At 50.1% G+C, this 27,407-nt stretch overlaps 6 protein-coding genes across 8 annotated transcripts; 4 read left to right on the top strand and 2 right to left on the bottom strand.

Annotated features, from left to right (window-relative positions):
* Window positions 1–21: 21 nt before the first annotated feature.
* LOC101784347 (laccase-3) lies at window positions 22–2,526 on the top strand. Its single transcript, XM_004970368.3, has 5 exons — window positions 22–223; window positions 347–498; window positions 585–829; window positions 960–1,088; window positions 1,228–2,526. Exons 1-5 carry the CDS (start codon window positions 131–133, stop codon window positions 2,310–2,312), a joined length of 1,704 nt encoding a protein of 567 aa, XP_004970425.1. The 5' UTR covers window positions 22–130; the 3' UTR covers window positions 2,313–2,526.
* Window positions 2,527–4,073: 1,547 nt separating this feature from the next.
* On the bottom strand, window positions 4,074–5,145 carry LOC101784747 (PRA1 family protein B2). Its single transcript, XM_004970369.4, has one exon. The coding sequence runs from the start codon at window positions 5,078–5,080 to the stop codon at window positions 4,412–4,414; it is 669 nt and encodes a 222-aa protein (XP_004970426.1). The 5' UTR covers window positions 5,081–5,145; the 3' UTR covers window positions 4,074–4,411.
* Window positions 5,146–5,678: 533 nt separating this feature from the next.
* LOC101785143 (exocyst complex component EXO70B1) lies at window positions 5,679–8,238 on the top strand. The gene has a single exon (XM_004970370.4). The coding sequence runs from the start codon at window positions 6,069–6,071 to the stop codon at window positions 8,010–8,012; it is 1,944 nt and encodes a 647-aa protein (XP_004970427.1). The 5' UTR covers window positions 5,679–6,068; the 3' UTR covers window positions 8,013–8,238.
* Window positions 8,239–8,920: 682 nt separating this feature from the next.
* Window positions 8,921–11,439, top strand: LOC101785541 (exocyst complex component EXO70B1). 2 transcript variants are annotated; one of them, XM_022826917.1, is made up of 2 exons: window positions 8,921–9,352; window positions 9,508–11,439. In XM_022826917.1, the coding sequence occupies exon 2, from the start codon at window positions 9,556–9,558 to the stop codon at window positions 11,152–11,154; it is 1,599 nt and encodes a 532-aa protein (XP_022682652.1). In that variant the 5' UTR covers window positions 8,921–9,352; window positions 9,508–9,555; the 3' UTR covers window positions 11,155–11,439. The 2 variants fall into 2 exon arrangements, with proteins under 2 accessions (XP_022682652.1, XP_004970428.1); XM_004970371.3 differs by having other exon boundaries at window positions 8,922–9,352; window positions 9,424–11,439.
* Window positions 11,440–11,817: 378 nt separating this feature from the next.
* Window positions 11,818–13,389, bottom strand: LOC101785950 (GDSL esterase/lipase At1g58430). 2 transcript variants are annotated; one of them, XM_004970372.2, is made up of 3 exons: window positions 12,763–13,389; window positions 12,404–12,659; window positions 11,818–12,102 (listed from the first exon to the last, which is right to left on the bottom strand). In XM_004970372.2, exons 1-3 carry the CDS (start codon window positions 13,360–13,362, stop codon window positions 11,915–11,917), a joined length of 1,044 nt encoding a protein of 347 aa, XP_004970429.1. In that variant the 5' UTR covers window positions 13,363–13,389; the 3' UTR covers window positions 11,818–11,914. The 2 variants fall into 2 exon arrangements, with proteins under 2 accessions (XP_004970429.1, XP_012701599.1); XM_012846145.2 differs by having other exon boundaries at window positions 11,880–12,102; window positions 12,528–12,659.
* A 4,445-nt stretch (window positions 13,390–17,834) lies between these two features.
* On the top strand, window positions 17,835–19,862 carry LOC101786360 (cinnamoyl-CoA reductase 1). The gene is made up of 6 exons (XM_004970373.3): window positions 17,835–18,152; window positions 18,260–18,432; window positions 18,537–18,722; window positions 18,839–19,001; window positions 19,097–19,283; window positions 19,366–19,862. Exons 1-6 carry the CDS (start codon window positions 18,020–18,022, stop codon window positions 19,505–19,507), a joined length of 984 nt encoding a protein of 327 aa, XP_004970430.1. The 5' UTR covers window positions 17,835–18,019; the 3' UTR covers window positions 19,508–19,862.
* Window positions 19,863–27,407: the final 7,545 nt, after the last annotated feature.

Here is a 27,407-nt window from a genome sequence, read left to right on the forward strand (position 1 = left end):
TGGCGAAGCCTCTCATCGCCAACTCGGAAGCCTTCAGCCGAAAGCCACCAGCTATAGCCGCACCCGGCTCTCATCCATCGGTGCGCGGAAGACGACGTCCTCGACGTTGCGGCAACATTCGCTCGGCGCCATGGCATCGCCGCCGTCCCGGATGCTCATCCTCCTCTCGTGCCTCGCGCTTTCGCTGCTCGCCGGTGCCGAAGTGCACCACCATGAGTTCGTTGTACGTTATCTCTCGTTGTCTGCCGCATGCCATGGATGCATGTGGCACTCCTGTGTTTTAGTTCGCATTATTTGAAAATTTTCGTCTGATGTGTGTTTTGTTTGGGTTGTTGTCATCATCAAGGTCCAAGAGACGCCGGTGAAGAGGCTGTGCAAGACGCACAACATCATCACGGTGAACGGGCAGTTCCCGGGGCCGACGCTGGAGGTGAGGGAGGGCGACACGCTCGTCATCAACGTCGTCAACCGGGCGCAGTACGACGTCACCATCCACTGGTACGTAACTGTTCGATCTCTCGTCTCTCATCCACTATTTGAGATCTTGTGATCGACCAATACGCTCTGTTGTGATCTCTGGGCAGGCACGGCATCCGGCAGCTGAGGACGGGGTGGGCGGACGGGCCGGAGTTCGTGACGCAGTGCCCCATCAAGCCCGGCGGCAGTTACAAGTACCGGTTCACCATCGAGGGGCAGGAGGGCACGCTGTGGTGGCACGCGCACAGCTCCTGGCTCAGGGCCACCGTCTACGGCGCGCTCATCATCCGCCCCAGGGAGAACAAGACCTACCCCTTCGAAAAGCCCTCGCGCGAAGTCCCTGTCATCCTCGGTCTGCACCCTCTTCGTCTTCCTTGTTCTCTTGTTGTTTTTCGCGTCTGATCTGCCCAATGAGAATGCAACGGGTAGTATTTGGTAGTGATAGCTAGCTAATGAAACTCTTGACGGTGATGGATGGACAGGTGAGTGGTGGAACGCGAACCCTGTCGATGTCATCCGGGAGGCGCAGAGGACGGGCGGCGCACCCAACGTCTCCGACGCGTTCACCATCAACGGCCAGCCCGGTGACTTCTTGAAGTGCTCCGAGAAAGGTACTACATACCTGATCTCGATCACACCTGCTCGATCCCATCTTTGGGTGCATGATGACACGCAAAGCTTGCACGAAACACGACATGATCAAAACTCCTTTCGTAACGCGTCTTTGATAATCTGATCGGCGTCGAGCAGAGACCACCGCCATCCCGGTGAAGCCCGGCGAGACGGCGCTGCTGCGGTTCATCAACGCGGCCCTCAACCACGAGCTCTTCGTCACCATCGCGCAGCACAAGATGACGGTGGTCGCCGCGGACGCGTCCTACACCAAGCCCTTCACCACCTCGGTGCTCATGATCGCGCCGGGCCAGACCACCGACGTCCTCGTCACCATGGACCAGGCGCCCACCCGGTACTACGTCGCCGCGCGCGCCTACGTCTCCGGCCAGAACGTGGCCTTCGACAACACCACCACCACGGCCGTCATCGAGTACGACTGCGGCTGCGCCTCCGACTTCGGCCCCAAGATCCAGCCGGCGTTCCCGGCGCTCCCGGCCTTCAACGACACCGCCGCCGCCACCGCCTTCGCCGCCGGGATCAAGAGCCCCGACAGGGTCAAGGTCCACGAGAACGTCGACGAGTACCTCTTCTTCACCGTCGGCCTCGGCCTGTTCAACTGCAAGCCGGGCGAGCTGTGCGCCGGGCCCAACAACAACACCCGCTTCACGGCCAGCATGAACAATGTCTCCTTCGTCTTCCCCAAGAAGGACTCGCTCCTCCACGCGCACTACTACAAGGTCCCCGGCGTGTTCACCACCGACTTCCCGGCCTACCCGCCGGTGCAGTTCGACTACACGGCCAAGAACGTCAGCCAGGCGCTGTGGCAACCGGTGCCGGCGACCAAGCTGTACCCGCTCAGGTTCGGCTCCGTCGTGCAGCTCGTCCTGCAGGACACCAGCATCGTCACGCCGGAGAACCACCCCATTCACATCCACGGCTACGATTTCTTCATCCTCGCCGAGGGGTTCGGCAACTTCGACCCCAAGAAGGACGTCGAGAAGTTCAACTACGTCGACCCGCCGCAGCGGAACACCGTGGCGGTGCCGGTGAACGGCTGGACGGTCATCCAGTTCGTCGCCGACAACCCCGGGGTGTGGCTCATGCATTGCCATCTGGACGTGCACATCAACTGGGGTCTGGCAATGGCGTTCCTCGTGGAGGATGGCTATGGCGAGCTGCAGTCACTGGAGCCGCCCCCAGTTGATCTTCCCATGTGCTAATGATCAGCAGAAGATACGGTGTTGAGGAATTGCTTGGAAGCTGGCCTGTTTTATGTTGTATATGTTAATTGTTACTTTTTGGGGGGCTATTTGTGATCTTAAATTCTAGGGGAGTTGATTTTCCAGCTTGTTTTGAACTTTTCCCCTGTAAATCTATGTAAGTTTCAATGACATTCTGCATATTATTTGAGAATACATTCCTTCTTTGTACTAATACGAAACAATAAGTGGAGATAAAAAAACAGCAAATTTAAATTCTGTTATCATCCAAGAAAGAGATCAATACTGGCGACTGCTACTATGAGGTATAAGAAAATTCAGCCAACCATTATTCCATACCTCTGAAGGACAATTTTAGATGGACGGATGACAACTAATATAACCCATGTGTTAGCAGAAAAATGCAGTTGATGCCGTCAGCTCAGATAAAATTAGAAGTAATAGTTCTAACAACTAAAAAAAATCTGACAGCGGTAGAGCAGAGAGCTCCAGCCTCCAGGTGTTGCTCAAACTCCCAACATATACAAGCCTCAATTGCAAATCGTAGCAATGGTCACGTGAGCTCCAGATGTTACTTATTAGTTATTACTAACATACAGGCCTCAATTGTAATCTCACCACCTGTACAGGTTCAGTAGTACTGACCCCAACTGAAAGCGATCATCAGGAGTCAAGCTGCCCTGCCACCAACTTTCTTTACCCATGAATTAGACATCACCCCTGATACAATCAGATCATGCAGTCCAATAGTCCATACACCATACACATGACTACTTCCAAACTACAAATTCCTTGAAAATGCAAGAAACAAGACCAAAATGTTATCTCCTCCCTGAACCACACTTTTTTTTTTTTGAAAAGGAGCAGGAGCACTGCTAATTCATATAAGAAGAGTGAATGTTGCGGGTACAATCAATTGTAAGCTACATAGGTAAAACGAATACTCAAGCGTCTTATACATAAGAAACTAAAGAAACACTACCCCAAGTCGGGTTTCCCACAGGCCTGCTCCCTGAACCACACTATAGTCTATAGGTACTTAGGTAGGCAATTAAATAGTTTACTCCATGGTCCAATACTACATAAGCAATTGTGTCAAAAACTATTCTCAATTCCATTCCACATTTTCATTATAGCCAGGTGAATCACCACTGAAATCTTACCACACTTGATTCAGCATCAGTATCCAATTGTCTACAAGCAATCTTAAACAGACTTATAATGATTACACAGTCTATTGTGATGTAACACTAATGCAGTATATTTATGCAGCACTCTGCACTCAGGAGGACCATCCTTAGCCAGAAGAATGCTGCGAAACAATTTCAACATTATATGGCAGAAAATTTAAGGACATCCCACCAGTTTAAAATACATAGATAGATAGATTGACATGTATGCAAGCGAGAATTTTTGAAAAACATAAACCAAATGCTAATGTGGTGTCTAAGTAGATTGAACAATTTTATTATGAAGAACACGATAACTGCAGCTAAGCAAACTTCTGCAATTTTGATATTTCCGCAGTTATATACAAGTAGCACTCTTTAAGTTCCAGGCAGCAAATATGTACCTCAATAGCTTTAGGATTACAGGTCCACAGCTCACTCAATGCTTTATGCTAACTTTAATAGTTAGCTGGATGACTACCTTTGCCACAATTGTGTCTCATCTTCATATCCTACAACTCCCGCAACTTTTGCACAGTTGCGGAGAGTGACAAGCCTAACAAATAAACAAACAAACGCTGCAAGGAGAGCTAAAAGTAACTGGAGATCCAAAAAAATTTCCCATGATGTCCAAACAAATCAAAGAGCACCATAGATACATGTTAGCAATTTGATAATGCTCACTGTCACCACATCTGGTGAAATGTAAGAGAAGTACAGCTCTTGCAGATCTTTGCATAATTCGAGACACATATTAGAACAAAATCAGATCTGCATATCCATGGATACTCACAATTAAGTACTACCATAGGAACGAGAAGCTCTTTGCTGCGGCTACGGGGCCAGATTTTCTACCGATTTTCAGATCTTGACTTCAAATGAATTCCTCGAGCACAAAAACCCTACTGGATTTTACCCGTCGTGGACGCGTCAAACCCCAGATCCGGGCGACGCGAGGAAGGACAGCAGCCTGCTGGTGGTGTTGCCATTGGACGCAGCGCTGGGATCATCAAGGAAGAGGTCCTCCGGCATGCGGCAAGCGCCGTGCGCGGCGACGATGGCGCCCCCGACGAGGAGCCCGGAGATGATGAGCGAAGCCACGGAGGTGAGGAAGAAGGCGAGCACGGACGCGACGACGAGGCCGAGCAGCGTCTCGCGGTCGGTGAAGGTGCGGCCGAAGAGCACGACGGGCTGGTCGGAGGCCCGGAAGACGTAGAGGAAGCACCAGGCGCCGAGGATGCTGAGGAGGACAAGGAGGGAGAAGGGGTGCGCCAGGAGCGAGGCCGCGAGGGAGAAGGCGACCACGGCGGCGTAGTTGACTCGGAAGTAGCCGAGGTTGCGCCGCAGCCGCGAGGTGGCCTCGGAGAGGGAGTCCGGGCGGGAGAAGGCCGACCGGTCCAGCAGCTCCGTCCAGGGACGCCGGTCCGCGAGCGAGCGCCGCGCCGTGTCGGCCAGCCGGCCCACGAAGAGGCGGAAGGCCGGCGTGGCGAGCGCCGCGTCGGAGAGGACCGCGCCCGAGGGCGGCGCGGAGCCGCCGCCGGCCGCCGGGTTGGTCACGGGGAGCAAAGGCGCAGGCGTCGCAGTCGCAGCGGAGGCCATGGCGCCTCGGAATCGATTTGGGATTGGCGGTTGGCTCGATCTCGATTACGGGAGGGGCGCTTTCCTTTATGCTTCAGCGGATTGGTGGTTCCATGCCCGTCACCACTATGCAGTGGGTGCGGGACTAACTCAGGACCCACTTGTCATTCTCTTCGTTCGCCTTGGAACATGGCTTTGCCACGAACGCACGATAAAACAGCCTGTCAAATCTCTGCTTGGGTGCGTTTAGTAGAATCCGCCAAAACAATCCGTGGGCCAAGACCTAACTTCGTACCGGGCCACATTGGCGTGGACCGGTAGGCCTTCTTGCTAGCCCGTATTGCTGTGCGCTTTCATGTGACTGGGCCACCCTGTGTGTTTCAAACATGTCTGGGCCTGCATAAAGTCGGAAATAGAGTCTACTGTAGTGCTTTCGCGTTAATCACGGGTCCCGCGCCGTCGTCGTCCATCGCTGCCTGCGACATGGCGCCGAAACCATAAATCCCATGCTGTGCCCCACCTGTCAGCGAGCATTTAAATCTCGCATCCGCTCCGCGAGCGCCGCTGTGCTGCATTTATGCTTTCCAGTTTCCCCACCCGCCGATCCGCCGCCGGTGTCCGGTCCGGTCCGGTCCGGTCCGCCTTTCTCCTCTCCCGAGGTCATCGGCTCACCGTAGTTTTACTGTCCTTTCAGTTTACCTCCGTCTCCAAGACTTCATCTGACCGTCCACGACACTAGTCCAGCCTCGCATCCACCGCTCGTCGCGAGTTACCGCACAGTCCTCTGCCCTGGGGTACGGTAAATTCGCTAACCTTCGTGGCAATTACTCCAGCGGCGCCGCCACTCCGGTTCAACTCAACCAGTGAGCGGCCATCCTTGTCGCTGTCCACCTCGGCACCACCGCACCCTTCCCCCCTCTCCGCCGCAGATTCTCAAACCCTAGCCGGCACCACACGCGATCGACGGAGGGGAGAGGCGCGTGGCGACCGGTTCCTCTCTCGGCGGTTGATGGCGGAGGACGGCGAGGAGAAGCTGCTCGCCACGGTGCAGCACATCGTCCAGACCCTGGGCCGCACCGACACCATGACGGAGGATATACTCAAGGTCTTCTCCAACTACGACGGCCGCCTCTCGCTCGACAAGCTCTACGCCACGCGCGCCGCGGCTGCGGCGGCCGCGGTCGGAGGGCCCGGGGAGCGCTCCGTCCCTGCCTCGCCGCCCATGCCGCCGCCGCCGGTGGCGCCGTCGGCCGCGGCGGGGATGCCGCCGGTGACGTCGCTGGAGCGGACCGTGCGCACGCTGGACCGGCAGATCTCGCAGTTCGTCGCGATGGATAGGCTCATATGGGCGGACTCGGCGGACGCGGACGCGTTCCTGGAGGCGGTGGACGACCTCATCGGCACCGTCCAGGAGCTCGACGCGGCCGGGACCAACCGCGGGCTGCTCGACCGCGCCGACGAGCTGCTGAGCCGGTGCATGGCCCGGCTGGAGGACGAGTTTCGGGCGCTCATCGAGCGCCCCGACGACGCGGCGCCTCAGGTGCCCGGTGGGTTCGGGTCTGATGAGAGCGAGGAGGAGGACTACGACGCGGATGACGGCTTCGGCGACGAGCCAATCCCAATCGCCAAGCCGGTCTCGGACTTCGACGTGGTCATCGATGCTCTCCCCCCGGGCTCGGTCTCCGACGTCCACCAGATTGCCCGGCGGATGGTGGACGCCGGCTTCGGCCGCGAGTGTGCCGAGGCATACGCGACCGCACGCCGTGGTTTCATCGACGAGAGCGTCGCTCGCCTCGGCATTCGCTCCCGAACAACCGAGGAGGTCCATTCCTTACCATGGGAGGAGCTCGAGTTCGACATTGCTCGCTGGATTCCGGCCTTCAAGATGGTGTTTCGGATCCTAATCCCCAGCGAGCGCCGCCTCTGCGACCGTGTCTTCGACGGCCTCGCCCCGTATGGCGACCTTGCGTTTGTTGCCGCCGTGCGCACCCAGGGGCTTCAGCTTATTTCATTCGGAGATGCAGTTGCTGCTGCCAGCCGCGCGCCAGAACGGCTCTTCCGTGTTATTGACATGTATGAAGCAGTCCGAGACCTCCTTCCTGACCTCGACCCTGTCTTCTCAGATCCCTACTCTGCAGCTCTTCGTGCTGAGGTCTCAGCTGTATGTAGCACCCTTGGCTCCTCAATCAAAGGTATATTCATGGAGCTGGAAAATCTTATCCGTCGTGACCCTGCCCGTGTTGCCGTGCCTGGTGGTGGCATACACCCAATCACTCGGTATGTCATGAACTATCTCCGTGCCGCATGTGGTTCACGGCAAACACTGGAAGAGGTGATGGAAGGTGACTTGGGTGCTGTCGGTGCAGCCGCTATTGCCGTCGATCCTGATCGCCCTACTTCGTCGCTAGCTGTGCACATAGCTTGGATCATGGATGTGCTTCACAAGAATTTGGAGACCAAATCGAAGATATATAGAGATCCACCACTTGCTTCCATATTCTTGATGAATAATGGGAAGTACATTATTCACAAGGTGAATGACAGTGAGCTTGGGATTTTGCTTGGTGATGAGTGGATGAAGCAGATGATGAGCAGGGTGCGCCGGTGGAGTATGGAATACCAGCGTGGGGCTTGGGCAAAGGTCATGTCAGTGCTGCAGACTGGAGGTTCTGGCGTTGGCAGTATCACTGCAAAGGCCATGCTTCAGAAAATGCAGATGTTTAACAGCTACTTGGAGGAGATTTGTGCGGTGCAGTCGGATTGGGTGATCGCAGATGAGCAGTTGCGAGCAGATGTTAAATCTGCAATAGTAGACTCTGTGATGCCTGCATATAGAGGCTTAATTGGGAGTTTGAGATCATCTCCTGAAGCTGCACGGGACTTGTTCATCAAGTACACCCCAGAGGATGTTCAGGCACGCATCCAACACCTCTTTGAAGGAGTGGCCAAGTGATTAGTTAATTATGTCATGTTGTGCTGCTATACCTTTGATTTTGTTGTCATAACTATTAAGCTCGATGATCTCGTGCCATAGGGCTGGGATTTGTCTTAGATGAGGAAATATTGCCTTGTCCAGCTGTGTAAATTTGTAGGCGTTTCTGGTGTATCAACTGGTAATGGCTATCTAATTGCTATATTAATAGTTGCTCGGGCTTAATTTCTCCTTTAGCTTTGAGAAATCTGGTGTGCTGTGTGTATTTCAAATTACTTGCTTATCTTAGTATTTCATAATTTGTCAGTATATGTGAAGAAGTGATGAAGGCATAACACTATTTCAATATCAGTTCCACTGGGCTTTAGGTATTGTGATATTGGAGTGTATATCACAGCTTTTCAATGGTAGTGGTATTGGTAACTGGCTAACTGGCCTATTATAGAAAGGATCTCTAGCTCATCTGCTCTCTTCTCTATTATGGATTTTGCACCAAGAAATCATCCATTCATGATTCTTAACACTTCAATTTCATTCATTCCATTTGTGAAATAGATTAGATTCTCATCATAAAGTTGTAAAAGAAATGTGTTGTCTGTTATGGATTAATCCACAATAAGGAATTTCGTTACTTTGGTCTACTATTGAGATTCATTTTTGGTAGCACATATGGAAGAAGATTAGAAAACGTTACTTGAACACATCAGGCATTTTGCACAACTATCTGTACACAAGTACATACCTGCAAAATTTCAACAATGCAATGACAGTTGACATAACTGAAAGATGATAACAGTGCACAAAATATCTGAGTATGTCTGTGTATATGCACTACTTATTTTATTTGGTCATTCTAACTATGTATGAGTTTGGTCTTGGATTTTTGCACATACACGCCACATGACACAGCCCATCCTTGAATCTTGTCATAGATTTGGACTGTGCATCAATGTAGTAAGTTTGCTCTATTTTTTTCACGCGTACTTTTTTCATCGTTTCTCAAAGTCTGCCTTTGAGTTTTCAACTTCTTGATGTACTGGTTGAAAGAATAGTCAAAAGAATACAACTGCCACGAAATGCCACTTTGCGGTTGTGTCGTTGGATGTTGCTATCCTGAGGTAAGCTCGTTCTGACTTGTGACCCACTGACCCTCCAACAACATGAATAGAAGTAATGCTATGGTTTTGTCCACATGCAGACCCATTGCACCTCGTACAGAAGTGGTGGTCCCAATGTGATTTTGCATCATTTGAAATATCAGAAACTCATTTCCATGGGGATAAAAAGGTGTACCTAGGTGTGGTGCTAGGAAGACAAAAAAAAGTTTTGCATCCTCATTTTCCGAATTCACCTTCTGTGAGGTACGTTTTGCGCATTTCTTTCATGATTTGGGTCTGAACTATGCAGTGTTTGAACTGGTCCATTTTGCCAGCTGGAGATGATTGGACTGGGTTGCTCCATCCTGTTCTATGGCTTGAACTGAGGACTCATGAGGTTCACATATTGAAATTTATAGATCTCTATAGACCTAAGGAGTGGCTGCTTTGTAACATTGGCGAACGGAATGGAGGATACTCTGCAAGCACTTGATGACCTGATTTCCCAGTTTCTGAGCTTAAATCGGTCCCTCTGGTCCAGTTCTGATGATGCTAATGCCTTCTTAGAAGCTGTGGATGAACTAACTTCCACCATCCATGGCCTTGAGAACACCTCAGAGGATCATGTGCTCCTTGAGAGCTTTGACCTCCTTCTGGAGCGTTGTTCTATGAGGCTTAAAGATGAGTTCCAGCACCTGATTGCTACATCTGGCTTCGATGACAACCATGGTGACCACAATATCAAGAAAAGCCAGGATGTAGATGACAGCCACACCTTTGTAGCACTACCGATTAGAGACTTTGGTATCATTGTTGATGCCTTACCAGAGGGTGTATCCACTGAGGCAAATCGAATTGCAAGAAGGATGATTGCTGCTGGTTTTGGTGATATATGCGTTGAGACCTATGCTTCTGCACGCCGCAACTTCATTGATGAGAGCATTGCTCGTCTTGGCGTTCATGCTAAATTGGCAGAAAGGTTCAAGTCAGCATCATGGGAGGAGCTTGAGACTCAGATCATGCGCTGGATCCCTGCAATCCGAGTTGTGTTCCACATCTTAATCCCGAGTGAGCGCAATCTTTGCAATTGCATTTTCGATGGGTTTACATCTTACAGTGACCTTGCCTTTGCCACTGCATGCAAACCATTTCTTCAGCTCTTGTCCTTTGCCAACTTTATTGCTGCTGCTGGACAGAACCCGGAGAGTCTTTTCCGCATTGTTGACATGTATGATGCTTTAACGTGTATCCTTCCTGTCCTTGATGAAACCTTTGATCATGAGATAGCTGCTCTTCGTGAATGCCTTGGATTGTCAATTAAGGGCATATTTGTGGCTCTAGAAAAACTGATACGAGGTGATTCAAGTGAGTCTGCACCACCAGATGGTGGAGTTCATCCAATAACAAGGTATGTAATGAACTACCTTATGGCAGCATGTGCATCTCGTCATACTTTGGAAGAAGTGATGCATTTGGAGTTTGGTTGTGCTGAAACATGTCCGATCAACCCGGACCGCCCAACATCATCGCTGGCGGTCTGCTTTGCTTGGATTGTGGACGTGCTCATAAAGAATCTTGAGTCAAAATCCAGGATTTATGGTCATGTTCCACTCAGCCGTGTCTTCCTGATTAACAGTGGGATCTATATAATCAAGAAAGTCAATGGTTGTGAGCTTAAGGTCTTGCTCGGCGAGGATTGGATCAGGGTAATATCTGCAAAGGTCCACCAATGGGTGTTGGAGTACCGTAGGGCTACCTGGGGGAGGGCCATCATGATACTTGAGACGGACAGAAGGTCTGGCAGCAGTTCCAGTGTTGTGGTAGAGAAGCTGAACCACTTCCATGACTTTGTGCAAGCGATTTGCCAGGTGCAGTCACGGTGGGTACTGGTGGAGAAGCAGCAAGCAATGGATTTGAGCACTATGGTAGAGGAGCTGGTTATACCAGTCTACAGGGATACAATTGAGATGTTAAATGCAACAGAGGCTGTAGGGGCTTCATATGTGCGACCTGAGGATGTGAAGTTGCAGATTCAGCATTTGTTCAAAGCAATGGCCAAGTTATAGAGTGGCTTTAGTTCTGGCTGCCGCTGGCGTATTTGTGTTTAATTTCTCAGGAGAGTGATGTAATTTATGTTTTTATGTCTCAGTCTCCTCTATTATTTTCACATTTGTATGTTACAGTGGCTGATGTTTTGCTAACTAGAGTCATGTGAACTCCTGTAGCAACTGGGTCTTTTATGCTAGCACAGTGCTATTGTCAGTTACGTACTATAATTCAATAACTGTACAGAAGTTCAGTTTGCTACTAAACTTGCACTATATGTGATCAAACGTCAACGATGATTGATATGTGCACGCTGTGTTTGTTCAAAAAAAATGTGCATGCTGTGGCCTCTATATTATTCCTCACTGCTTGTATTATAACCTTTTCATGCTGAACTGACAGAGTATTACTTTCAAATTGTAGTCAATGAATGATATCTTTTTCGTGCCTTTCAAGAAACTCGTAGATGAACATACACTGTTTCTGTTTTCCTGAAAAATATTATAAATTTCCTGTCATTTTCAAATAGACTATACTATGACCCACCGCGATTTTATCTTGCTATAACTTGTCCTGTGAATTGAGTGCCTGACTGCTTGAGTGAGAGAAACTCATTTACCTAGTGTTCTTAAATTCACTGTCAGTAGTCCAGTGTGCAATCAGATGTTATGCATAACGATAGGTGGCATTGAAGAAGCTCTTATATAAGGATTTAAAGTATGATAACGAGCGGTGCATTAATAGATACAACAAGAAAACCTTATTTGGATATTTGATTAATCAAAACTGTGGAATAACATCTTTCACTATGTAATCATTTACTAACATGTAAACCCTCTCTGTTGGGTGCACAGCATCATAAAATACATAGGATGACACATTTTTGCAGATAGGAGTTAATGCATTGCAAAGCAGAGCGACCTCTCTGAGCCCAGTCCCGCAGCATCCTCGTGTTGTTTCTGTAAATCCTGTTATCATGGGAGACCTTTGTCAGGGTTGGCATGGTTTTAACAACAAAGCAACCTGGGTTGATGTGAAGAAAGGACTAAAAGACGATATATCTGCATTTTGTAGTTGACTTCTCGAAGTGTTTGGTTTTCTGCCAGCCTCTACTTTTTAGTTTTTAGCGTCATATGGTGTTTAATATTTCTGCATTGGCTAGGATTTAAGGTGTTCTTTCTTTATTTTGTTGCAGAAGTCTTAGTGGTTTAATTACAGGATAGCTCATCAGATAAGTTGATGAGTCATGGCATTAATAGAAAACATTACCATATTTCGCTGGGTCCTCAAGGATCTCCATGAGAGCCCTATATGCGTCTAAGTACACAATTTTGCTTCCATGGAGTGAACCTTGCAATGCTCGAATTAATTCTTGAAGTTTAGAGTTGTAGACCTGGGCATCCCAGTTTTGTTCATCCACGCATGCCCTGTCAGGGTCTCTGCTCACTGTGATTTGGATAGGTGTGCAACCAAACGGGGGGAGGCCTGCCAAAGAGAATTGTCGCCCCCCAAGGTCATATAGTTCCTGCAATTCGAATTTAGGGAATCGAAAGAGTTATGCCTAGTTTTTCAACTGGAATAGAAGAATTCAGTAGAAACAACCCAAAAGAGGAAATGGCTACTTTTACCTTGACATGAACTTGTGCCATCTCGAGAACAGTATCTTGGTATTCACCAATGCCCATCTTCCTCTTCTTTGACGAAGAATAGTAATGCGAGAAATCATTGGTTCCTGAGCTGATAAAAATCAGGGAGTTGGCAATGATCCTGGAAGCTTCCTTATCTCCAACGATGCCCCTGAGCCGGAGGAGGTAGTCCTTGAAGAGGTTCACCTGCTTTGACATTGGCAGAGTATTGGCCAGCTGCGACGTCTGGTCATCGAACCCTGAACCCGCAGATGCAAAGTTGACCCCTGTCATGATGTCGTTGTTCGATAGCTTTGAGTCCAGGTATGGTGGAGAGAATTCCTTGAGTTGCAGCCTCTGGTTGAGGAGGTCTGGAACGAGCCGGCCATTGGAGAACCTCCCTGTCGGCTTCTTCCCTGGGAAGTCTCTCCCGTAAGGAACATGGTTTGCTACAGCCACCGTGGGGAGACGATTGTTGTTTCCGGTATCGAGAACGGAGTCGCCAAAGTAGAAGATGGCCGAGAACTTCGGCTGAATTCTCTTGGCAGAAGAAATGGCTGGGGAAGAGAGGAGGAGAACTAGGAGAAGAGCAGGGTGTGCCATCAGAATGATCTGTGTGCCTCTGTTTTAATCAGTTCCTATCGGTGCTTATTATATTCTAGAGGGCCCTTATATAGATGTCCATTCGGGCCGCCCGGCCCGATCCGGCACGGGCCCGGTGAGGCCCGTTAAATTTCGTGCCGGGCCTGGCCCGTCACGACGACTTTGTCGTGCCGTGCCGTGCTGGCCCACGGGCCTCACCGACGGCCCAAGCACGGGCCCGCTGAGCCTTTTCCGTGCCGGGCCAGCCCGTCAGGCACGGCTGGCTTCGGGCCAACGCGAGGCACGACGGGTCTCGCGCTGCCTCCACCGCTGCCGTCCTCCCCGCGCCGCCCCTCCCGGCCGCCTGCGCTGCCGCCGCCACTCCCGGCCACCCACGCCGCCGCAGCCGCTCCCACCCTCCCGCGCCGACGCCGTCGCTCCTGCCTACCCGAGCCGCCACCGCCGCCACTCCCGACCGCCCACGCCACCGCAGCCACTCCCGGACGCCCACGCCGCCGCCGCCACTCCCGGGCTCCCGCGCTGCCGCCGACGCCGTTGCTCCCGCCTACCCGAGCCACCGCAGCCGCTCCTCACACCGTCGTTCCCGGCCTCCTGTGCCAGCACCGCCGCTCCCGGCCCCTCACGCCGCCACTCGCGATCCCCCACGCCGCCGTCGGCGCTCCCGGCCCCCCGCGCCGCGGCGCCGATGCCGTCGCTCCCGGCTGGAGGGGAAGGCAGAGGTTGGAGAATGGAGAGGTAAAGGGAGGATGGAGCCATGAAGGGGAGCTGGAAGATACAACAGGTCATAGGGAGGCGGCGGTGGGTAGCAGAGGAAGAGGTGACGGATGGAAAGGGTGAGTTACAGGCCAGATTGGCCTTTATGGCTTTGTTGGGCCAGTTGGAGAAGATTAACGGGCCATTTCGAGCAGCCGTAGTAAAATCGTGCCGGGCTGGGCCGCCCGTCGGGCCGAGGCGACGGCCCAACCCGGCACGAACCATCGGCCCGGGCCAGCATGAGCCCGAAGTGTTACGGGCCGGGCCGGGTCTGGTACGGGCCAAAAAATTGGGCTTCGTGCCGGGTTGTCGGGCTGCGGGCTGCATGGACATCTGTGGGCCCTTACACGCCTAATAAATTTTTGTGAAACATTCAGATGATTTTCTGTAGCTAAGCACATCTTCTGATACTAGTTTTGATAAATGCATTTTTATTTAATTTCAGATCTTTTCTGTAGCTAAAGCATATATTCTGATATCAGTTTTCACAAATGCCCTTTTATTTATTTTTAGATGATTTCTGTAGGTAACCATACATTCTGATATCAATTTTCATAAGTGCATTTTCATTTATTTTTGTGACTCATGGTTTGAGCCTGTTGGTGGACGGCATGCAGATTCCAGAACATGTGCTGGTTATTGTGCAGAGTGCAGAATTTGGCGGAGAGCAAATATGCTGAACATTGTATGGTAGCACTTTTGACCTTGGAACAACACCACCGAACCGAAATCTACAATATATCAGCTTCAGATAACTTCAGATTTTATATTGGCCATTAAGCATCCCAATATGATTTTATACTCTATTCACGTGAAACCAAATTTGGTTGCTACCCCTTTTGTTTTGTATGAGTATAATTGCTCTGCTTCTTGTGACACGCATGATACTCCAAAAGCGAGTCCTTAGGGGGTGTTTGATCCTGGAGCTAAAGTTTAGTCTATGTCACATCGGATATTCGGATGTTAATTAGGAGGACTAAACATGAGCTAATTACAAAACTAATTGCAGAACCCCTAGGCTAAATCGCGAGACGAATCTATTAAGCCTAATTAATCCATCATTAGCGAATGTTTACTGTAGCACCATATTGTCAAATCATGGACTAATTAGGTTTAATAGATTCGTCTCGCGATTTAGCATAGGGGTTGTGAAATTAATTTTGTAATTAGCCTATGTTTAATACTCCTAATTGGTGTCCAAACATTCGACGTGACAGGAGCTAAAATTTATCTTTTGTAGTGAAGACTTCTGTTTTTCCTTGTTTTTTTTTGCCATCTTTGTTTGAAGCAAATATTCGCCACAAGAAAACAATGTAGAGACCAATATCTGCTGTGAGACAAAGTGTACGCCACACACACAACAACAATGTATCGCTGGCGTATTGGAGGTTTTCTCTGTTCATGATTGGTGTCTGTCGGCAGTCGGGACAAGCTGCGTGCTCACGGGGTGTTGGAACGTAGAGAGGCCTCGCAGAATTTTGGTGGGTGGGACTGGACCGAATGTCGGAATGGGATCGTCCAGCTCCAATTCTTCTTCTTGTTTTTTTTGGTAATCCAGCTCCAATTCTGCTTCCCACATGGTACGGGCAATCTGAACTGTGAAGCAGATGTCCCTGTTCCGCTGCTATATGCTAATCTGTGTGCTAACCTCCCGCCGCCTGAGTCGAGCTCAGGTTTTGGTACACGAAAATCGAACCAGGTAGACCTTAGGAGGGGAAAGCATAGTCAAGTTCTACCACTGCTTGATTTAAGGATGTTCAAGTGTAAAGTTACAGAAAGTCTGACAGAAAGGACTGAACTTTCGGAACTAGCCTGATGAGCATTCTGCTCACGGGCTCCTGGGCTCATGGCAAGGTCACCGCCGAAAGCCCAACCAAGCAAGAAATCCGAACCACACCCGGCCCAAAACCTTTCAACCAACCCAGGCCATAATAGTTGGGCCGCCTAATCGCTGCCAGCCCAAACACACACGCGCGCGGATGGGGGAGAGAGTGCTAACGAACCCCACTGCCGCTGCAACTTCAACGGCCCGACCCGCCGTCAAACGTCCCGTCCCTTCGAAGTTCAACGCGTGCGTGCGTGGTGGGCTGGTGGCAGCGGCAGACTGCAGCACGGTAAGCTTCCGGTAGACCGTTTGGAAGGCATGTGATAAATTTTAGCACATGTCACATCGGATGTTTAGACACTAATTAGGAGTATTAAATATAGCTTAATTATAAAACTAATTGCACAACCCCTAGGCTAAATCGCGAGACGAATCTATTAAGCCTAATTAGTCCATGATTTGACAATGTTGTGCTACAGTAACCATTCGCTAATGATGGATTAATTAGGCTTAATAAATTCGTCTCGCAATTTAGCCTAGGGGTTGTGCAATTAGTTTTGTAATTAGACTATGTTTAATGGGAACATATCCAGTAGAAACCACACCCTTCATGAAAACCTGTGCAAACCAAAATAAAAATTCGTCTAAATTCACAAAAAAAATCACACATGTAGATGATATATGATGATACACATCCTTGTAAAATATCTTGTCCAAACTCGACTTCGTTTGTGAGATATAAAAATAAAAGATTCTAATAAATCATTTGGACAACTTTCAGCCTTGGTATTTGTTATTTTTATATCTCACAAACGAAGTCGAGTTTGGACAAGATATTTTACAAGATTGTTCATCATCATATTATCTATACGTGTGATTTTATTGGTGAATTTATATGACTTTTTTACGTGGTTTGCACAGGTTTTCATGAAGGGTGTGGTTTCTACTAGATATGTAATTAGTGTCCAAACATCCGATGTGACAGGTGCTAAAATTTAGCACCTGCTATCCAAACACCCCAGTACGTGGCTTCCACAATTTGAGATTCGTGCAAACAATTCCACCCCTTAGATGCTCCAATGGTTTGCAGTAGCTCGTTAGTTATATAACTTTCATTGTTTGAGATTCGTGCGCACTCCCTCATCCATCGGATGTGCCTTTCCTTCTCCAATCTTAGCCCCTTTTCTTCCCCACCAGACCTGCCGCCGCCAGCCTCTGGTTGCCGCCGCCCCGAAGGAGGAGCTCCGCGCACCACCGCCCGCAGCCGTGCGCTCCGGCCGGGAGCTCCGTCACCGATCCCCCGCGGCCGTGCGCTTCAACCCAGTGCGCCGCTGCCCCCACGACCGGCCATGCACGCGTCGCTGAGGAGCTCCGCCGCCAACCTTGCCGTCGCCTCCCGCGGGCTCCCCGGGCTGGAGGTTGAAGAAGAAGGAAAGAAAGAAATCCAAAACTATTGAATCTTCTATGAAAAAATAGAAAAAATGTTGAATCTAGTTTGCGAAAATGCTAAGGTAGGTGGTAAAAAATGTTGAATGTATGGTGATCTATTTCAGAAAAAGTTGAATCAGTTAGTTTTGGAACAGTAAAAAAATGTTGAAACTATTTTGTTACTACTAAATAGATTTAATGGGCTTTAAAGGTATTTTGCTTATCTTGGGAAGCCATATAAGCCCGCGCAAGATGCAGCTTCGATTCATGGAGCTGCCCCTCTGACAGCCGCACGTGTAAGCACGACGGCCGGGGGCACACGAATAAAAAGGCTGAGACAATCAAGCTTCGTATTCCCAAAGAGCAAAGGGAAAAAACAAAAATATCATGTATTTTTTTCGGGTAAAAAAAGCATGTATGACCGTATGCGCACAATCCATCCCGTGCCGTGGATTTGTCTGCTTGCGAGACCTGCTCCACACGCGCCAAACGTGCACTCGGTCTCTGTCCACGCCGTCAGGCCAGCCAACTCCTGCGTTTGTTTGTTCCTGCGTAGCGCCGTAGCGTAGCGGCAGAGGTCACTGGTCCGGCAGGCAGGACAGGCCACACCTGACACAGTGACACCACACCCGAAGTCCCGACGAGATCGCGATGGCGTCGGACGGAGGCGGCGGGGGAGGCGGCCTTGTCTGCGTGACCGGCGGCAGCGGCTTCATCGGCTCGTGGCTCGTCCGCCTCCTCCTCGCCCGCGGCTACACCGTCCACGCCACCGTCAGGAACCTCCGTGCGTGGCATGCTCTCCGCTCTCTCCGTTCCCGATCTGTAGCGTCAAATCCATCGCCATGACTGCCCCTCTGCACGCGATTAACCGAGCCGGGTTGTTCGTTGCAGAGGACGAGGGCGAGACGAAGCACCTGCAGGCCCTGGATGGCGCGGGCGCGCGGCTTCGGCTGTTCCAGATGGACCTCCTCGACCCGGCCTCCGTGCGGCCGGCGGTCGAGGGCGCCCGCGGCGTCTTCCACCTGGCCTCCCCCGTCATATTGCACCCTACACAAGATCCCCAGGCAAAGCCCTTCTCCATATACTTGATCGATCAAACCATCGCCGAACAAAAACCCACAAATCTCGCGATGTTTTCACGATGATTCGGTGCCTCTGCTGCTTTCAGAAAGAGCTGGTGGAGCCCGCGGTGAAGGGCACGCTTGGCGTCCTCCAAGCCGCCAGAGACTGCGGCGTCGGCCGTGTTGTCATGGTGTCGTCGCAGACGGCCATGGTGCCGAATCCCAACTGGCCTGCGGACAAGGTCATCGACGAGGATTCCTGGGCCGACATCGACCTGCTCAAGGAACTCCAGGTACATAACGTAGCTGCTCAAATCGAGCTGCGATACTTTTACCATGGCATCACATGATCCAATTCAGATACAGCAGTAGTTAAGGATCGTGCTGATTCCATACCTTCGAAATCTAGCTTTGGTACAGCGTGTCTAAAACACTGGCAGAGAAGGCCGCGTGGGACTTCGCCGAGGAGCAGGGGCTGCAGCTCGCCGTGCTCAATCCAGTACTGGTGTTGGGGCCAACATTGACGCCCTCGATCACTGGCAGTCTCCAAGTATTTCTGCAGATTATGAAGGGTCAGTCATCTACAACAACCATAGGCTTGCAGCTCATCCATCTTTATTTTTGTTGCGATGGGTAATCTTTTGCTAAGAGAACAAAGCTGCACCAGGCCAGAGGTTTGACATGGACGAGTACTTCCTTGGCTGTGTTGACGTCCGGGGCGTGGCGCAGTCGCTCGTAGCGTTGTATGAGAACTCGTCGGCACAGGGACGCCACTTGTGCGTGGAATCCACTGAACGGATGGTCGATTTCACCAACAAGCTTGCCGACCTTTACCCTGAACTTCCGGTTCAAAGGTGAAACGTTTCTGACAGCATTTCTCTTTTTATGAGATGCGCATTGTTCGCCACTCGCATTGCTAACTTCTTTTCACACCAGAATCCAAGAGGACAAACAAGAGTGGGTGGTGCGAGCAAAGGACCCGTCCAAGAAATTGATCGAGTTGGGTGTTCGTTTCATTCCATTTGACAGAATCATCACGGACACTATGGATTGCTTCAGGAGCAAAGGACTCATCTAGCTTATCACGTGGATTTCTTCAGGAGAAAAATTGCTCATCTAGGTTGATTTGAATGTGATGGTGGTGGATCAAAAACTGCTGCTATATGAAAGTTCTCTAGTCGAAAATAAGCTGCCACAACACAAGGACATCTCTGGATGGTGTTTGTTTTCCAGTCCGGAAAAAAAAAGCTAAAATCGATTACCTCGTTTTCAGAATCAGTCAGAGTCTCTCCGTATTGAACTGGTTTGTAACTTCAACCACTACTGAGCGCCACCGGGGTTTTTGAGAGATCAAGTTGAGATGTGCCTTATTCTATTTGTGATAAGTAATTGATTGGCTGATTTGAAGCTTTAACGCTTGAGTCCATATTTCATATGTGCATGTTTATGCTAACGGCTAGTCGGATGTGTTGTGTTGTGTGCGTTGTGTTGTGGTGTTTGTGTAAATCATATATTGTGTGTTGTGTCTCTTGGCTTGTGATGCGTAGGTGTAGGATGCGACATAGCGGTCGACGGCATGAGGTGAAGGTCAAGCGAAAGGTTCATGCCGATAAACTAGCGCTGTGAAGGATAAACACGAGTAGCTTTGACCGAGGGACCTGAGGAGTCCGGGCGGAGTCATGGGCGATCCACATGGTGCACAGAAGAGTAAGAGTACACGAACAACGATGGAGATGGCGTCGGTTGAGTCAAGCAGGACGGAGGCAAGTCGAGTAGACGGCCTGGAAGCCGGGAGCAAAAAAGAGTTAGAGGCGTTGAAAGCTTGGCGGAGGCCGGACACGCGTCGACATCGGTGAGCCATGTCGGGTGCGGCGTGCATGAGGGTTTGACCAGTCTGGCCTCAAAACCGGGGATGAGTCACGCCTCCAGGATGTGCAAGAGGGTTTGACCTCAAAACCGGGGGGCGAGTCCGGTGCGGCCGGGTGGTGTCGAGTCGGAGGACATGTGGCACCATCGCGAAGCTTGCGTCGAGGCGAAGCTAAGTCGTGAAGGTGCCGGATCTATCCGATGTACGAGAAAAAGTTGAACGATTTTACTCCTAGGAGGTATTTGAGATGTATGCTTCATGTAAGGGCATTCTAATCTTTTTCTGGATGCCTATATAAATGTGGGAGGGCTGTTAGGGCAACCACCACTTTGGGCTAGTTGTGTGGTGGTATTCTCATTTGTGTTTGAGAGCCTTTGGTATGTGAGAGGGAAGAGAGAGGAGTGAATATTTTTTTGATCTTTTTACCATCCTAACTTTGATAATGCTTAGGATTGCCTTGTAACCGAACATGGTGATGTAATATAAGAATCAATTTCGTACTCAATTGATTCTCGTTTTCAAGATATGCGTTTTATCTTTTTGGTATTTTTGGAGATTTTTTGTTTTCCGCGTTTGAGCTCAAATCCCATGAGAGTTGTTGGAGGAAATTGTTGCTAGAACCCTTATGAGCATGTTTGACATGATCCCCCCAAATCCTCATGAATTTAGTTTGAATTTTGAGTTTTTCTAAAAACCGTGTTCTTGGTAGGGTTTCGGTTCTCTCCAAAATCCGCGACGAATACTTGAGATTTTCGAGATCTTTTTTTTGGATCTATTAGCCTTGTGGTTGTGCATTTATGGCTCAAGTTTTGTCCCGAATCGTTGAGTTTTGAGGGAGGATTTTAGAGTTGAAGTTTGGGCGGAGTTCTTTGGTGTTCTTGTTTTACTTCTGTTATTACTAGCAGGTTTCGAGCATCGCGGCAGCGCTCGTGGTCGCGACGCGCACCCGTGACACACGCGGGACAGGCGAGCGGGCCGTCAGCGAGCAGCAGCGAAGCGGGCCAAGGAGCAGCGCAGGCGACGCAGCCCAGCAGGCGCGGCAGCGTGCAGGCCCACCAGCGGTGAGCGCGCGCCAGGCGAGGCGGCCCAGTAGACGGCGAGCGCGCACCAAGCAGCAGAGCAGGCCGACTCAGGCCGGCAGGCGGCACAGGTGGGACAGCTGCACCAGCAGGCGGCCCAGGACGAGCGGGCCCTTCAGCGGCACAGCAGGTCAGCAGCACGCGCGCGCGAGCTGCACTTGCCAGCGCCAGGCAGCCCAGGCGGCGCAGCAGGCCGGCCAACCGCGCCAGGCAGCCCAGTTGCTCTGCACGCGCGCAGCAGTCCAGATAGTGGGCCGTGCGGACAAGGAGGCCCAGCTGCTTAGCGCCAGCAGGCTTTGCGGACCAGGCAGCCCACGCAAGGAGCAGAACATCTCCGCCAAGCACAGCGAGGGTGTGTTTTGCTGGGCCGCGGCTTTTGGAATCATTGTCATTTTGTTTAGCTACTTAAATAGTACTTTGACTTGCTAATCATGTTTAGCTCTTTCAATTAATCGTTTATCCTTGCACGTGTAGTTAAGTAAGTGATTAGTAGTGATCTTGCTTAATCTTTTTAAGCAAGTTTATTGGAGTCACTTTATACTTTGCTTCCGCTATATCTTGAGCATGTCAAATCGTTCTAGGGTGAGCTTATCACGAGTTCTCGTATCATCTTGATGATTTGACACGAGGTGTATCTTGAGGTGGCAATTGGAACATAGGTCTTGTTCTTCATGAAAGACTCTCATTCACTCTCCTCTAGTCGCCCGTTCCGATCCTTTAGATTCACGTCTAAAATTAACCAAGAAGCAGCTCCGAGCCTCCAACTTCCTGGTTCGTAGATCGCCACTCCTCGGCCGGCAGCGCAACGCTTCTGGATAGAGGAGGACGTCCGTGGGTTTTGAAATTTGAGATCGGCTGACGAGAAGCTCCCGTGACACGGCCCAATTAGCCTTGGAGGTCGAAGCTGCTTCGCAAACACCTCGCCTAAGCAGGTCCGTGTCCTTTGAGAAGAAAATGACTTCAAGCTGCTAGATTCGTGCCTTCGTGAAGCACCGATTCACCGAGAAAAAGGGTAATTGAGATGCGAAGTTTGTACATTATCACTTCTATGACAGGGGAGCTCGCTATAACAAGTTCAGACTGAGATTAGTGACTTTCCTGGGCATCGAAAGACCTCGTGTAACGGCTGTGACAATTTTTATATTCACGTGTAATTTAAGACAGCATTTCACATCGGTGATAGTGATGGCAAGTTTGTTGTAAAGACATGAACAAACAATCGACGCGGGTGATTAAGCCTGAGATAGTGAAGGCGACCAGAAAGGAGCTACAGGAAATCTGATCCCTCGGAAGGCCTCCACCAAGAGGAAATCAAGACATTGGACAAGATAAGGAGGAACTTCCTCTGGAAGGGGGCAACTGAGGTTAATGGGTCACTGCCTGGTTAGATGGGCTAAAGTAACAAGATCTAAGAAGTTTGACTTGGTCCTGTTCAGCAGGGCTTTAAGGCTACGATGGTTGTGGTACCAATGGAAATAACCTGACCGTCCATGGGTGGGCTCTGAAGCACCTGTCAACGAGTTAGATCATCAGTTATTTAGAGTTAGCACAGTTGTCACTCTAGGCAATAGTCTCAAAGCAGAATTCTAGAATTCAACATGGCTACACGGACCTGGCTTGGCGAATGAGGAGGTCGTTGATCATGATCGAACGATAGGCTTATGGAGAATGAACACGGTGGCTGAAATGACTGAATTTGTGAATCTTTGGGACTTGGTTTAGGACATCAATTTCATTGACAGACCTGATGAAATTGTGTGGAGATGGACAACAGATGGTGAATATAGTGCTAAGTCAGCCTATGCAGTCCAATTCAAAGGATCTTACTATCCTTTTGAACCTCAGGCAGTTTGGAGAGCACAGATGGAAGGAAAGCACATGTTTTTTATGGATCCTACTTCAAAGCAAGATACTTACGGCTGACTGATTAATGGCAAGGAATTGGCCATGCAACCCTTTGTGTTTTCTTTACCAAGGGGTACCTGAATCTGCTGAACACCTATGCCTTCACTGCCCATATACAATATAGGTGTGGCGGTTGGTGCACATATGGTTCAACAACATAGTTCCACTACCATTGACGGATGTCGGGCTTGAAGAATGGTGGAGACTATCACTGAAGGCGGTGAACAAGGTAAAAAGGCGAGCGATCGTGGCTATCCTAATATACACGGCTTGGAACCTATTGAATGAAAGAAACAAGAGCATTTTTTAAGAAGCTCAAGCTACACCGCAAAGAGTTTTTGGCCTCATCAAGGATAAAATAAGCTTGCGTCAGCGAGCGTGTGGAGCACCGATTGTTAGTTAGCTTATTGATGAAAACGGCGTGTAATCTGAGTATCGAGCTTAAGCATAGTAATGTAATATCGGCCATATAATACCTTCTCTTCTTCTTAAATGTTATGGCAGTGCTCTGCCGTTTAAGTTAAAAAAGAAGGCCCCTCCACCAGACATATTCGTATGGCTGATCGACCGGCTGCAGAAGCGCAGCTGCCTTGCGCCATGCACTTGGCTCCAGTAATGCTGTTAGTGTGTGCAGAGGTTTTTCCTATAAGAACTACGCCGAGTTGCGGCGCGCTTGCTGCTAGTCCGCAACTTGGTGCGTAGAGCGCTTGCTGCAATTAGTCACCGACTCACCGGCGACATGGAAGCGGCCGCGGCCGGCGGTGGCGGTGCCATTGGCGGCGGCGTCATCTGCTGCGTGACGAGCCACAGTGGCTTCATCAGCTCGTGGCTCGTCTGCCACCTCCTCGAACCGCGACTACACCGTCCACGCCACCATCAAGGACCTCCGTGCAGAATTTAGGGGTGTTTGGATACTAGGTGCTAAACTTTAGCAGTGTTACGTCGGATGTTCGGATGCTAATTAGGAGGACTAAACATGAGCTAATTATAAAACTAATTGCAGAACCCTGTGCTAATTCGCGAGACGAATCTATTAAGCCTAATTAATCCATTATTAGCAAATGGTTACTGTAGCACCACATTGTCAAATCATGGACTAATTAGGCTTAATAGATTTATCTCGCGAATTAGACTCCATCTGTGCAATTAGTTTTGTAATTAGCCTATGTTAAATATTTCTAATTAGCATCAAACATCTGATGTGATATGTGCTTAAACTTTAGTAGGGAGTATCAAATAGGCCCGCAGCATCAAATTCCAAGTCACTGGTCTCGACTCTCGAGACCGGAGTAGAAATTAGAATCGAAGCGAGATTATGTTCTTGAGGGATTTTGTTGCAGAGGACGAGGGCGAGATGAAGCACTTGCGGGCTCTGGAACGGCGTGGACACGCGGCTCCGGCTATTCCAGATGGACCTCCTCAACCCTGCCTCCATGCGCCCGCCCGTCGAGGGCGCCCACGGCGTCTTCCGCGTCTTCCACCTTGCGTCCCCTGTGACCCTGGATCCACCACAAGATCCTGAGGCAATTTAATTTCTCTCCGCAACAGTTCGGACAACGTTCCATTCTTCGCACGATCCAAACGAACACATTCGACAGTTCTTCTGATTGATTGCGCAACTGCTAAGCAACTCTTGCACGATGGATTACTGACTGCTGCTTTGCAGAAGGAGCTGCTGGAACCGGCGGTGAAGGGCACGCTCAACGTCCTCCGGGCAGCAAAGGACTCCGGTGTTTTTTTTTCGTGAATACACAACAGAGCTGCGTATCTTTATATTAAAAAGATATTCTAAAAAGGATTAGTACAACGCGGGCCGTCCGGGCGCACGCACACGGTTAACAGTTTATTGTCTATTGCATGTGAGATTAACAACCGTTTTAGAATGAGACGAAGCTCAGTTTATCGATGAAGCCGTTCTCCCGTTGCTTGAGCTTCTATCGCTGCCGGCCAGCCGATGGTGGCCAAATGTTTGGCGCCCGCTGCTGACCAGAGAATGGCTTCATCGATGAGCTGCTGTAAAAGCTACGCCGGCTGCAAGGGGGTGGCTCTGCCAAACACCCTGTTGTTGCGCTCTCTCTAGATCATCCAGGATATAAGCATTATGTTGGAGTCAATACCTTTCTTCTGCATAGCGTTCTGGCCATGTCTCATTTGGAGCCACCATTCAGTTAAGCTCCCGTCCGGCACCGGACCGGGAACGATAGAGTGCAGGATGGACCTGATGAGGTGCCATAGCTGTTGAGTGTATGAGCAGCGAGCGAAGAGATGGTCGGAGTCTTCTAGTTCCTGATCACACAAGGCGCAGGCGGTGCTGTCCTGTAAGCCACGACGATGGCGTCTGGCTGCTGTCCACAAGCGATCTCTGCAGGCTAGCCACATGAAGAAGCACACCTTCATCAGCGCCCAGGCTTTCCAGATCAATGAGCCTGCAGGAGATGTTTGTGATCCGATGAAGAACGCCCGATACGCAGACCTTGCTGAATAAACCCCCGAAGGCTCCCATTTCCAAGTGATCACATCTTCAGAACCTAGCCTTAGCTGAACGCGCTGCAGTTGGTGCCAGAGAAGCACATATTGATGGATGGCCGGCACTGTTAGCCGTCCAACAACGTCGGAAATCCATTTCTTGTCTTGCAAAGCTTCAGACACTAGGCGCCTGTTTCTGACTCTGGACCTGACAGTGTTGCAAAGATCAGGAGCGATGGAGCATGGCGATGAATCACCATTCCACCTGTCAATCCAAAATAAAGCTAGGTTGCCGTCCCCCAATTGTACTTGAATCGAGGCCTGAAACATTTTCTGAAGCACGTTGTCATTATCAAACTACAGAGTGAGGTTTCTCCAAGGTCTGTCAGGGTCGGTTCTTTTTAACCACATCCACCTCAATCTCAGGGCATAAGAAGCAATCCTAAGATCTATTATACCAAGGCCTCCCAGTTCCTGTGGTCTGCATGATGCAGTCCAAGCGACGGGGCATTGCCTACCATGAGCCTTTTGCCTTGCAGCCCAGAGAAAGCCCCTTCGGCGCTTGTCAATTTCACTGATCACCCACTCAGGAATCTTCAGCGAGATGAATGTGTGAGTGCAAGTTGAGGTCATGAACACTTTTACCATTGTCAGCCGGCCGGCTTCGTTCATCAGTGAAGCTTTCCAGGTCGGGATGCAGGCTGCTACTTTGTCTACCAGTGGCTGCAAGTGTACCTTTCTGAATTCTGAGACGGCCAACAGTGAGTGGGAGGTCAAGGTATTGAATGGGGAATTCGGAGATTCTAGGTAGGAGAAAGGTGCTGATTCTTTGCACCTGCTCATCGGTACAGGCAATGGGTGCTATGAGGCTCTTTTGAAGATTGGTGTGTAGCCCTGAAGCGTTGCCAAAGAAAGCGAGTGTTTCTCTGATGGTGATCATGTCCTGGGCTGTTGGAGAAGCAAAAATCATGACATCATCGGCATATAAGGAGCATTGGTGTTGGATTGCCATGTGTGCCGGTGGGTGAAGCACTCCTGCTTGTACTGCTTGCTTGAGCAACCGGTGTAGCACCTCCATGACAATGATAAACAACATTGGAGAAAGGGGATCTCCCTGACGTAATCCCCGAGCATTCCGAATCAGTCTGCCTGGATTGCCGTTGAGGATGACTCTGGTAGTGGCTGAGGGGATAAGCGAAGAGATCCAATCGCACCATCTTGTACTGAAGCCCATTGTCTGTAGGACTTGTAGGAGGAATGCCCAGTTGACAGTGTTAAAGGCCTTCGATATGTCTAGTTTGATCAGCAAGGTTGGTTTCCTGTTGCGGTGCAAAGTTCTTGCAGCTTGTTCCACGAACTTGAAGTTATCATGAATGGACCTCTTTTGAATGAAAGCAATCTGATTGGTGTCTATGAGGCGATGCAATTCCGGTGCAAGCCGGTTATCAAGAAGCTTGGCGACCAGTTTAGCAAAGCTGTGAATTAAACTGATTGGCCGATAGTCACCGGGGTGTATTGGTTCTGAACTTTTGGGCAGCAGCGTGATCAGAGCACCATTCACCCGGCGCAGTTGTGCGCAGGCGTTTCTGTACAGCGCGTTGAAGGCTCCCACGGTTGCTTCCTTGATCACAGGCCATGCCACTCTGTAAAACTCTACCGTG

This window comes from Setaria italica, chromosome V, assembly GCF_000263155.2.
Source record: "Setaria italica strain Yugu1 chromosome V, Setaria_italica_v2.0, whole genome shotgun sequence".
Taxonomy (NCBI): domain Eukaryota; kingdom Viridiplantae; phylum Streptophyta; class Magnoliopsida; order Poales; family Poaceae; genus Setaria; species Setaria italica.

What these genes read in the sequence shown, in the direction of transcription:
- LOC101784347 (XM_004970368.3), top strand. Translation starts at nt 131, where the DNA reads ATGGCATCGCCGCCGTCCCGGATGCTCATCCTCCTCTCGTGCCTCGCG. An exon ending in TACGACGTCACCATCCACTG is followed by an intron (nt 499 to 584) that starts GTACGTAACTGT and finishes ATCTCTGGGCAG; the next exon opens with GCACGGCATCCGGCAGCTGA. An exon ending in CGAAGTCCCTGTCATCCTCG is followed by an intron (nt 830 to 959) that starts GTCTGCACCCTC and finishes ATGGATGGACAG; the next exon opens with GTGAGTGGTGGAACGCGAAC.
- LOC101785143 (XM_004970370.4), top strand. Translation starts at nt 6,069, where the DNA reads ATGGCGGAGGACGGCGAGGAGAAGCTGCTCGCCACGGTGCAGCACATC.
- LOC101784747 (XM_004970369.4), bottom strand. Translation starts at nt 5,080, where the DNA reads ATGGCCTCCGCTGCGACTGCGACGCCTGCGCCTTTGCTCCCCGTGACC.
- LOC101785541 (XM_022826917.1), top strand. Translation starts at nt 9,556, where the DNA reads ATGGAGGATACTCTGCAAGCACTTGATGACCTGATTTCCCAGTTTCTG.
- LOC101786360 (XM_004970373.3), top strand. Translation starts at nt 18,020, where the DNA reads ATGGCGTCGGACGGAGGCGGCGGGGGAGGCGGCCTTGTCTGCGTGACC. An exon ending in CGCCACCGTCAGGAACCTCC is followed by an intron (nt 18,153 to 18,259) that starts GTGCGTGGCATG and finishes TGTTCGTTGCAG; the next exon opens with AGGACGAGGGCGAGACGAAG. An exon ending in CCTGAACTTCCGGTTCAAAG is followed by an intron (nt 19,284 to 19,365) that starts GTGAAACGTTTC and finishes TTTTCACACCAG; the next exon opens with AATCCAAGAGGACAAACAAG.
- LOC101785950 (XM_004970372.2), bottom strand. Translation starts at nt 13,362, where the DNA reads ATGGCACACCCTGCTCTTCTCCTAGTTCTCCTCCTCTCTTCCCCAGCC. An exon ending in TGGCACAAGTTCATGTCAAG is followed by an intron (nt 12,660 to 12,762) that starts GTAAAAGTAGCC and finishes TTCGAATTGCAG; the next exon opens with GAACTATATGACCTTGGGGG. An exon ending in TGAGGACCCAGCGAAATATG is followed by an intron (nt 12,103 to 12,403) that starts GTAATGTTTTCT and finishes CCATGATAACAG; the next exon opens with GATTTACAGAAACAACACGA.